Genomic DNA, 12,075 nt, shown 5'->3' with positions numbered 1-12,075 from the left:
CGTGCTTGTTTTGATGCAGCACTTTGAGACGCGCGCTGTATGCATCTACGTTCAATGTGTCTGTTCATTTGGGCACGTCTCTGTAACGGGGTTACTTGAGCTTTGCGTTTTTTGATCCGAGACATTTTTTCTCACGTATTTTCCGAAGCGCATTGTATGCGCCGCCGTGTATTCTTTTTGTTTCATTCGTGTTCGTGTGTTTGGTTCCGTTATCCGATCCGAATAGTTTTGTACCCGTGACCGTGTATGCATGACTTGTTTGTTCCTCAGCGTGCGAAATATGGATAAGTATTAAGGAGGATCGCACTCACTGTTAATATGGAGCCTTTTCTCCAGTTGAACGGTTAATAGTGCTTTATTTTAATGAGATCCACCTATGCTGCCTAGTGTGAAGGTTTTGAGATGACGTATGTTTAATATGGACGTTTCCTTTAGATATGTGGCTTTGGGTGTCACTTCTTATTGATTGGGGGGGGGGGGTGTGGGTGAGGATTGTTGTTGAGCGAGCGTCTTCTTTCGTTTTGTGTTCCAGGGGCTTGTTGAATCCCCCTCTTTGTGTGTGTCCCGTCCGTTGCTTGTAGGGTGTGTGGGGTGGTTTTGTGTTCTTTTTTTTTGTGTTCCAGGGGCTTGTTAAATCCCCCTCTTGGTGTGTATCCCGTCCGCCCTTTCTTGCGCCTGCGCAGTACGTCTTTTTGCAGCTACGGCCCATGGCCGGATGTGCCTGCGTCCATCATCCGGTTTAGCATTCTCGGTTAGTAATATATATATATATATATATATATATATATATATATATATATATATATATATATATAATATATCACTCACTGACTAACTCACTTGTTCACTATTTCCTCTTTAGTTAAAAAGTTTAAATTTGATAGCACATCTAGTAGAGTAGGTATCTGCTAATAATAGACATTTTGATATACAGTAGCAATATCAAATGTCCCAAAATCTCAATAATGCCTTGATGGATTTGATTGAAATGTGGTGACACCCTAGAAAAAAAGAAAATTAGCTGACATGCATGTTTTTAATTTGCTATTTATTAATATTATGCTAACTTACATACTCTGTGCTGTGCTGAGAATGTGCTTTATGCAAATGAAGCACCGAACAAAAGTAATTGACAAGCCACAAATATAGTGCCACATACCAATAGGGAGGAAAATGCTCCATATTGTTTATGTTAATGCATCAGTGTAACACATAGGGTGCTGGCAATTATGCATATCCACTTCAAGTACTGCTATGCTATGTACCAATTGTGGTTTGCTTTCATTCTGTGGTCCTGGCTCTGTTACAGAGAAAACAAACTTTCAGCCAGCAGGCAGATGCAAAAGAAACACACTTTCAAACTACTTAAAAGTTTCCTCTTTCAGGATCAGCTGCAGACAATAGCACACAACTCGTATCACAAGGTGTCATGAGGCTTTAAAGCCAGCTCGCTTACACAGTATTGTGTCCTTTGTCCTGTGCAGGCCTCCTGTAGTTCCACTACTCTATCCCTTAACACTAGAATCCTTGAAGCCTATGAAAAAACTAGTAATCCCAGGCCACCTTAAGTTCCTTCACATCTCTCCATTAGTGTCTTTTGTTTTGCAAATGTGTCGGTCATCACAAGCAGCAAGCAGACTGCTATCCCAGTAGATCTGGCAGTGCCATGCTGACACTTCAGTACGCAAGCAATGGTACCGAGAATACAGTCAGACTTTGTTATTTTGGGCACATATCCCGTCAGCATGGCACTGCCAGATCTAAACACTAGTGTGGAGAGTTGCTTGCATACTGAAGTGTCTATAGCTGCAGGTGGAAACTGCAGTTGCACTTTATGTAACAATTTTTTTCCTAAATAGGGAATGGCATTGCATCAAACACAGGAAGCTCGTCAGTCTACTTGTGGCTTTATGTTTTGGGAAGATTAGTAAATAAATATAGGTAAACAACATTCGATGTAGTGTTTATGTAAGTAACATATAAATGTTTTCCATATAAAGACCATCAAGAAACATAATCGCAAATGGAACTTTGTACAATACCATGGCGAGCTCTGTAAGCCCTGCTGTTTTGTTGAAGGACATGCTTGTGCCAGATTCACTGGCTGGATGACACCCAACCTGTTGCCTCATCCAAACAGAGCCATCTTTTGCCTTTATGCCTGGTGCAGCTACATTGTTCTTATGTGTTAGTGGACATTTCTTGCGGGGAGAGCTTGTTCTCTTTCTCAGATGTAGAACCCTCATCCTTATCTGAGTTCACCTCTGTTATAGCAAGTCTTTATTTGAAAACAGCATTGTCAGATCGGGGGGAGTGTGAGCGTGACCGAGAGAATAAAACTGAATTAAAAAAAAAAAAGGCAACCTTTACAAGTGCCATAAATTGACACCAGCTGTTACAGACTCAAATCAAATGTATTTTTTATGCTATAATAGTAACAATAAGAGCAGCTCGCTACTCAAAACAGTATATCTGGGAAGCGCCCGGAATCGAACCCACAACCTCTTGATTATGAATGAATCAGCAGTTCTTAACGCTGCAACCACCCAAGTGGTCGTGTCAGCGTCATACCCTAACCCGATTTCTTTTTCTTCGGTTATATTCTTGACTAAACGCGCACATGTTTTGTTATACTTATACCTTTTGTGAAATAGTTTATTTGATATTTGGACTTCAGTCTTCACACATTATACACTTCATGTCAAAATTTTATCATGAAAAAAATTTCTGTTTTTGGTATGTGTTCAACATTTCTTGCCTTGCATTTCCTGTCATCCTACCCAGATTGTTGAAGACACAGAACACACATGAAATGCATGTGTTCCAAATAACAATATGTTATTTAACCTATAAAATTCCAGGCACCTCACGCCCAGATAAACAGACTTGAGCTGGGAGAACTTTTTGTCCGACTTGAGCTGCAGCGGTGAGGGGATGGGTAGCAATCTGCTTGCTGCTTGTGCTGATTGACAAATTTGCAAAGCAAAAGACGCTAATGAAACGGTGTGAAGGAATTTAAGGTGGCCCGGGATTACCAGTTTTTTCGTAGGCTTCAGTGATTCTTGTGTTAAATGGGGACATTTACAAGGACATTTTCAAGTCCTTTTAATATGAAGAAACTGCTGCTGGAGCAAAACTACTAAGCAGTTATGAAGTTTGCGGTGTGTTTGTATAGAACTCTAATACTGTTCCTTCAAGTGCCAGAATAAAAGCCTCTTTGCCCAAAAGTGACAATATTCATTTACATCTGCAGACTTTAAAGGGGGACTGCTTACAACTGATGAAAAAAAATAATATACTTGAGTGAATGGCAAACAAATGAATAATATAAATATAAAAATATATACTCAAATTCCACATTGTTTCTACTGATTACCCATTTCAAATAATACACTTTTCTATAAAATTGTGTTTTGCAGTGACCCTCAAGAAAAGCCAAGTCACTAGCAAAAGCGGAAAAATGCTAGAATTAATTTAATGCCAGAATGTTTACTTCATAGACAATTATATTGTATTGTAATTGTATTATTATTACTTACTATTTGACTGATGCTGTTATCCAGGGTGACTTATAACATTTGAAATGCAATTGGATATATTTATTTTGTTCTTCCAGTTAGAGTACAGGCAGGTGAAGTGACTTGCTTATCGTCACTCAGTGTTTGTAGCAGAATTTTATCCCACAACCTCATGTTGTGAATTCCAAAGCCTACAACACACTGCCTGCCAATAATATCAGCCCTTGGTAAAAAAAAAAAATTAAGAATAGAGGTGATACGGAAAATAAGAGGTTCTGTGTTTTGTCAGATCAAAATTAAAAAAAAATGTTAATTATTTTATCTGAATTAAAAGGAACTATGCACCAGCAATATGTATACTTATTGAAATATAAATGTTATATTACCTTAGTTTTGACTTATGTTTGACCTAATAATGGGACCATCTTGTAATTTTCTTCAGAAAAGCAGAAATAGAGTTAAAACGAAGACAAGAAGAAGAGGAACGTAAGAAGAGAGAAGAAGAAGAGAAACGACTTCAGGTGTTTTGCAAATTTTTATGTATTAAAATTTATATTAATTTAAACTGCACTGTCTTTCTTTTAAACCGCAGCTGGACTTACAAAATCAATGCAGTATGTCAGATGTAGTGTGTTCATTTCAACCTTTCCATTCCAAACCAATTATCCAGACTGGCCCTTAATTTGTTTGATTTTGCTGATCAACATGATTCTGTGAAGCATTACAAAATTTAAAACAGCATTCTTCATTTCCAGACGTTTATGCATATGCTAGGACTTTTAATTGTACCGTTTGCTTTGAGTTTTCTTGACTTAATGCTATGCAGTAAATTACACGCTTTTTATATGTAGTGTTGTTAATGCCATATGCTGTCACAAAGTATCTGGCAAAAAGATAAACTGACAATCTTTTACCTAAAAGTATTGTACTTTTTTTTCATATATTGGGTGTGTGACTAAAGGTTAGAAATGTACAACTTAATAATGTTGCTTCTTTAGCCTCAGTTTGAACACTAAGTAACTAAAAATGTTGTTAGCCCAAAGAAATTTTTGAACGGTATATACGCAAAGCAGTTTTCAGTAAGACTAATATTGCTTGATGTAGGGTCAATGATACTCCAGCTTGAAAGTTCTTATTTATTTCATAGGTAAATCCCATATTCTGCGGTGTTTGCAAGTAGCCAAAGAATAAACATTTTGTTTTTCTAGAAAGGTATTAGTGTCTTGAAAGCTTAGAGATTAGATTTTCATTTATTATTATGCTTAAAGATATTTTAAGGTTCCATCAACTAACAGTGATGGAATGACAAAATGTATTATGGCAACAAGATCAAGATAATACTGGGAAATGTGTGCGGGTGTCATAATAAACCTTATTCTGTAACAAGAAACATGAATTGCAAGTCATTGTTGCTGAAACACCATTGATAGACTTCGTTCATAATACATATGAACTTTTCAGTGCACTGCACCTGCCAATGTCATCTTTTTACTTGAAACTAATTGTAATAAGACCTTAAAAAGTCTGAAAAATTAGATGAGACCATACTGTATATTAGGATTTTTGGTTATCAAATACCTAAGCTGGTCAGCTTTCTGACCAAGATATATTTTAAAGGTTTTCAAGGTTTTTTCATGTACAAAAAAATTCTTCCTCCTTTTCATCTTTAATTTAAACCATTGTTCAAAAATGTCTTTCACATAGGTGGAACCTGTTAGCAGGCTTATCAGAATTTAGCATATCTATAACTAAGAAAATATCTGCCTAAACAGAAAAGATTAGTAGATTTCAGTATTGTTTGATAGAAGCCTTCACATATTCCAAGGCATCCCACATCTTCCTGCTGTAGAATCAAATAAAGGTGAATATTAATGAAAGTAAATTTCTCTTACATCACCTTTCTTTGTAGGGTGTGGGAGAAGATGGAATTTAGATTGCACACGAAATCTACCTCCTCATTTGTCCATGCTGTGCAAGTCTTTAGTGACAGTAGAAAATTTATTGGAAAACCTAATACTTAGTGTTTCGCCTTCAACATGAGATATGTTTGGAAAAGCACTAGAAGTAATAGCATACTCCACAAGAACCAGATTGTTAGAGCCGTAAAATAGGGCAATTATGCTGGTTTGAGAATACTTCTGTGTACTCGTGTCTATGGTATCAGATATTGACACTGATCATCACTAAAACTCATCTGTAACACTAACCTTATCTTCATTCTCTACTGGCACAGAAGAAGAATACTTTTTTATTCAACATAATGTGTTCTCACAATTTAAAAAAAAAAAAAAACTTTTCATTTTTACAATTATATGGGTGTATTTATTTCTCCAGACAACCCATCGCAGTATTAAATATTATTATCTGTTATAAACATAGTACAATTCCTTTTCTGTTTCTAGAAGAATGAATTAATGGTTTATGCTGATTTTGATCAGGCTGAAATGGAAATACAGCTAGCTGCCGAGAGGGAGGAGGAAGTTCAGAGACAAGCCATTTTGGAACAAGAGCGTCGTGACAGGGAATTGGCATTGCGTATTGCTCAGAGTGAAGCTGAACTCATCAGTGACGAGACTCTGTCAGATTCTGGATTGAGAAGGTAAAACTAATCCTTGCAGTGGCATTTAGAGAAATACTGGCTATGTTTGTATTTATTTGCTTAATTATTTTTTGTTTGTTTGTTCTAGTAGTGACATAGCAAATATTACTCCACTTTCAGTGAAGTCAAAGTAAGAAAACATGATTACTTTCACTTTCTTAAAACCACATTTTCTAAACTTGCTCTTTAAATCATCTAGTTGTGCATATGTTTTAAAACTTTTAGTATGTCATCAAAAATCATAATTATTTTGGCAAATGATTACCAAATTTTAAAAGCAATATTATTATCTGATATACATTAATTGTATTATTTAAACAAATCTTAAAGCTGTAAAACATGTAAGGACAGTGTCAAGTGAAAGAAATCACTATATTACTATTCCTTTTCCCCCATTTTTTATTCCTACAAAACAAACTAACAGATGTATTTTCTTTTTACAGTGCTGCTGGCCCACAAACAAAACTTACAATGTATGTTGTTTTATTTGTTTGGTTTGATGTTGTTTTGCTTTGTTTTGTTTTTGTTGTAACAAAAGTCATTTTAGTAGAGCTAATTTAGCTATTTGATAACCACTTAAAAATATTTTGGTGTTGATTTTTTTATCATCATAGGTTGTGTAAAATATAGAAAAACACATTCTTTTGATATTCTTTATGGTCTTCACTATATTTTGATTTGTTGATTGGTTGTTGTTTGAAATAAACTAATTTGTAGTGTATTATTAGCTTTGCTATATGTAAGTCAGAATTTCTTAGGCATCACACCCTGACTGAGCCAGATAAAAAATAATGAAAAACAGGTTTCTGTGGAAATTCCAAAAAAAAAAAATCTAAGCTAGCTTGTCATATACTTCAGATAGTCCTTTTAATTACTGTTAGTAGATGTACACAGAGGAATATTCTGTCTTTTTTTTGAAGTTCTAAAGCATACTGTATATGTTGCAATTTAACTATCTCAACAATATCCTGCTAAAAACAATACCAGATTGTAATGCTCAAACAAAGCTTTTGTTTTTTGCAGATGAATTTTGATGATCACTAGAGAAAAAATTTGTCAGGATATACACAACTCAAAACAGACTTCCATGATAGCTTACATGTTAATTTCACTTGACGGTTTATTTTCTTCACTGGACCTTTTTCTTGTGTTTTTCAGTTGCATTATAGTTTTATAGAATTGTTATTGTCACATATGCAGGGCACAGTAAAATTCTTACGTATATGCTGATCAAGATCATAATATTTATACCAAGAAAGAAGTCATATTTATTGTTTTACCATTAAAACAGGGATAAATAAAACATCCATTTACCTACTAACTATTCCTTGCTGACACAAAAATGTATTGGAAAAGTAAATGAGAATGCTGTCATTTATACCTAATATATATCAGTAGAGCTATGGATGTAATGTTAGTTTAAACTCATCACATTTAACAGTGACATTTAGTGTAAGTCATCTCAATTTTGCAATCAATAGATCCTCAAACATTGCAAATGTTTGATCATTACAATTAAAAAATAATGTAGCTGGACATCAAAGAACTTTTGGAAATTTTAAAATACTTTTTCATAAATGCTACTACTTGCTTTTAAAAGAAAATATATATCTGCAGATGACTATATAAAACTGTATCTTATTAAGTAATGAATTCTTCTCTGACACCCATTACATTTGATATAATTCTTTACTATTACAGTCAACAATTAAAATAAAAACCTTTATTTTCTGTATGCTCCACTTGTCATGTTCATTATAGGGATCAAATGGCCAAAGAAATGTCTGAGCTCCTGGCTAGGTGGGTAATGGAAGCCGAGATCATTTTTTTCCCCACCCAATCACAATAATCCAAAAATGTTAATCTATCGAGGAACTGTCGATTTGCATGTATAAGAGAAAGCATGGTTTTAATTTGTATTTATCTTGTTATTTATTAAAGATCACTGGCTAAATGAAAATGCACAATATATGAATCATTTAAATATCTAAATGATGATTTATTTTTATTTTTTTACTTCACATTATTTAACAAAACAAATTAGTTTTTGACGTTTTGACATTGATGTTTGTAACTACCCGCGGAAACAGTTTCAGCATTATAAAAATGTATGACATAGATATCTATTTTTTTTCTTCTGCTCACTTTCCTTTTTTTCAGATGTTAGATTTCACTGCTTATTTGAATTTGAAAAGGCTTCCAAAGATCAAATACTACATATAAACTAAATATGAACCTTTGACCTCTTTATCTTTCTGAATTTTTTGTTATAATTATAAATTGGACATGTTGCCTGTATCAAGGAAAGTTATTTTTTATTTACTTAGTATCGTGCAATTTTAAGATTTTTTCCACTAAATTATTTGACAGCGAAGACTGTATTAAAGCATTTGTATTAATCTTTTAGCCTATATTATAAAAATTGGCCATGTGTGAATATATGTGTGTATGTGTGCATTCTGATGGGCAGTATTGGATTATGCAGGTTAAGAAAATGAATAAGTGGATGTTAATAAGGAAATATCATAAAATTTGAAAATGCACTTACTTCCATCCTGGAGCAAACAGTGTGCATGAATTTTTATTATTGGCTCAAAGGAAAGTAATAACTTTTGATTCCCATTCATCCCCAAATGAAGCAATAGGAAATGTAGTCTTTTGTCATACCTGCTCAGTAATAGCCAGTTCATTGCAGGTAATAAGTTGCACTGAATACAAAGGGACTCTGTTGGCTTTCAAAAGTGGAAACTAAAAAATAAGATAAGGTTTATCTTTTTGTCAGGCTGAGTGGATGAACCAAGAGTCTGGAATAGCAGCTTTGACTTGAGATTTTTATATTCGAAAAGGTCTGCTAGTAAAATTATTAGTGCAGGAACAAGGTGTGTACTTCTTATTAGCATTCAAGCTGTGACCCTGAGTTATACTTAGAAAAAATAGCATTTACTGGTTGTTGATCCTGGTTTTACATTTTTTTGTTAGGAAACTGGTTACCTGTATCATATACACCTACTGTCTACATTGACAAATTAGAAATTGTCAATAAAAATTGTCAATAAAATTGTCAATTAAATAAATTGTCAATAAAACAAATTGTCAATAAAATATTATTGATGAGCACCTCTCCAATGAAAGCGAAAAGCAAGGGTGAAAATGCTTTAGGCAATGCAATGGGAAAAATTTCAGATTTCTACCTAACAGCCTAAAACTCATAGAATTAATAATCTGTTTAATATTTTCACAAAAAAAATGTATTTTTTTTCCTTTATCTTCAATCTTTTAAAGGCCAACATAGCAGCAGACTAATAGCTTGAAAATGAATAATGCTACAACTATTTTATTGCATATGTCTTGCTGTTTTCACATGGATGATAAAAAGCTAAAAAGAACATTGGACAAAAGTATCAAAATACTAGTAATGTTCAATTTTATACACAATCAGTCCTGAAATCTTTTTTTTTTTTTTTTTTTTTGCTTTTACTTTTTTGTCTTTTTTATTTTCAGTAAATAAATATGCATGGTATAATTTAGCTCATTTATCAAAAGATTAATCCATTTGTTATATTTTTAAAAGTACTTGGATACATTTGCAATTATAAATATACAAATGCAATTTTTCTGTTTATGCAGCTATCAGACTCGTCAGCGTATCACAAAAATAGTTGTTCAATCAAACAGTATTTTACATTTTCTTTTCTTACTGAAGGGGCCCACAAGTGCAAGCAAACAAGGCTACAGTTGGAAGTAAGAAATATGAGCTAAGCAAATGGAAGTATGCAGAGCTTCGAGATGCCATAAACACTTCATGTGGTAAGCTTTATATGGAAAGGTTCAGTTTAAAAGTTTGCCTTCTAAAGGTTTTCTGAGATTGTGCATTTAGCACTGTAACATATGAATAGATTTAAATTTTTTAAGAATTTTTAACATTTCAAATTATCTTTATTTCTCTCCAGCTTGGATTGAACCTCATATCAGATTGCACGTCTTGGCACTCAGACAGTTGACAATATGTATACTAGAAAGAGCCCAATTCTTATACATTATAAGTTAAATCACTGGGTTGTGGTTGATACTCGTTCATATTCCCATACTCTTGGACCCTAATTCCACCTGCCATAAAAGCTTCGAGCTTTGAAGGTACAGGTAATTTACAGTCACCAAGAACTTTTTACAGATACTGTGGCCAAGTGCCCTGGGAGTACCTATAATGTTGCACTTCAGTCAAGTTCAGAAATGTACCAGAAAGCAAGAAACAAACTAATTGGTGGCTGGCTAATCGGTGCACATTGATTCATGTATATCTTTTTACACCTGTAAGTAATCTATAGATTATAGACACAGCACATCAGCAAGCTTGCAGTTTGGTGGAATATAATATAGGCATATGGATACATTTGCTTTCTCTCTTATAATGAGTCACCAGAAGGCATCAGATCTTCATCTCAGAATTACTGGTCTGTTATAAATGTGTGTGGTGTGTTGCAGCACCTTCCTGTTAGAGTTGTGCTTATTGTAGAAGAGATGGAAGTTGAAAGTGTAAAAATTTGTGATCTCAGAGGAGAGGGGATATATACAAGGCTAAGGAGGCCATCATCACTACCATTTTTATATGATTGATTTGTTCATTGGTTTGTATTTCATTGTATCTGAGATATTCCCTATATATTTGAGAAACAACACACCACCCATAGTTCAAAGAAGTTAATAAATAATGGAATTTATTTACATATTTTTATTTAAGAATTATATAAATTAAATATTTAAACGCATAATTTAATAATTTAATCTTGGCCTTCTAGGTGTTGTTTTTGTGAGAACAAAATTAGAATGTTACATATATGTTGGCACTTCTCTATTCTATCTCACCCCACTTGTGCATCCTCTATCTGCTGTAAAGCCTGCTAGTCTCTTAGTAAGCAGTATCACTCTCCTAGTTTTCTTTATGTCATTTATCCATTATTTCTTTTGCATTCATCTTAGAAACTAGGGGGCTCTGCCCCACTGCTCACTTTGCTCACCCACCCCCGGGTTTGGTTAACCGGATATACAATTTAAAGAGAGTGTTATTTTCATGGGAATTGTTACATACTCTTTTGATTCTATGTTGTATTGCTTTTCCGTGATCATAAATATACACCTGATAGAATTGTGGTTTCTTCGAAATTAAACTTGTCATAGCTTTAATTGTTGTGGGACCACAGATTCTCATAGCGTATGGTCCATTATTGTGTAAATCTACGTTTTGAGAATTGAATGATGCGAACACAAAAAGAATATTGTAGACTCTGATATTTTGCCTGTAGTATTTGTGGATTTCACTTTCACCAAACAACATATCTTTTAATTCTTGCAGATACGCCTCTTCATTGGGAGGCAACACTACTTTTCCCTGATGGCAACACAAATTAGATGATCTGCAAGTCTCCAACTTAAACGTTAAAGCCTTACAATATCTACATGCTTCTGACATATCACCTATGTCTATATATTCAATCTCTTTTTGGTGTTCCGTTATTTCATGGAGTAATAATTTCCGTTTGTGCTAATGCAATCATTACTTTATTTTTTTTGATATTTTCGAATTTTACTGCTTTCATAATCTCCAACCTGCTCTGCATGTGTATCGCGCCAACTTTTTTGAACATCTTTATGAAGTCTTTTATTTCTGACCACGATTGGACCTACGAGGTTTTCAATTCCACTTGGTCCGGGCTGATTATTACTTTCCTTATTTTCAGAATTTGCACATAGATTATTATTGTTCTTTTTTGCCTTCTTTTCTCTCCAACACTTTTGGGTCTGTTTTTGATGCACTGGTCTGTGTTCTTCGCTTAGTCGTTGACATGCCATGTAGAACATATAACATTTTTAACAGCTGAGAGCGCATGGGTGTCTGCCAAAAGCATTCCAACAACTGAGAGGTTACTGTAGATGTGCGTGATCTTGTTTTAAAGTCTAGTC

The 12,075-nt window shown here is 34.1% G+C and overlaps 1 protein-coding gene across 5 annotated transcripts in view; it reads left to right on the top strand.

Moving 5' to 3' along the window:
• myo6a (myosin VIa) overlaps positions 1-12,075 on the top strand; it is a 257,094-nt gene that overhangs the window by 226,970 nt on the left and 18,049 nt on the right. For 2 of the 5 annotated variants that reach the window (XM_051925546.1, XM_028797486.2), the window contains exons 27-32: positions 3,961-4,039; positions 5,957-6,117; positions 6,206-6,247; positions 6,561-6,590; positions 7,879-7,917; positions 9,821-9,924. In XM_051925546.1, coding sequence (XP_051781506.1) covers positions 3,961-4,039; positions 5,957-6,117; positions 6,206-6,247; positions 6,561-6,590; positions 7,879-7,917; positions 9,821-9,924 — 455 coding nt within the window. The remainder of the gene's footprint in view (positions 1-3,960; positions 4,040-5,956; positions 6,118-6,205; positions 6,248-6,560; positions 6,591-7,878; positions 7,918-9,820; positions 9,925-12,075) is intronic. The other 3 variants (XM_051925549.1, XM_051925548.1, XM_051925547.1) reach the window with 2 other exon arrangements.

The sequence above is a fragment of the Erpetoichthys calabaricus genome, chromosome 3, assembly GCF_900747795.2.
Source record: "Erpetoichthys calabaricus chromosome 3, fErpCal1.3, whole genome shotgun sequence".
NCBI lineage: Eukaryota > Metazoa > Chordata > Cladistia > Polypteriformes > Polypteridae > Erpetoichthys > Erpetoichthys calabaricus.
This window is presented reverse-complemented; position numbering and strand designations above follow the sequence as displayed.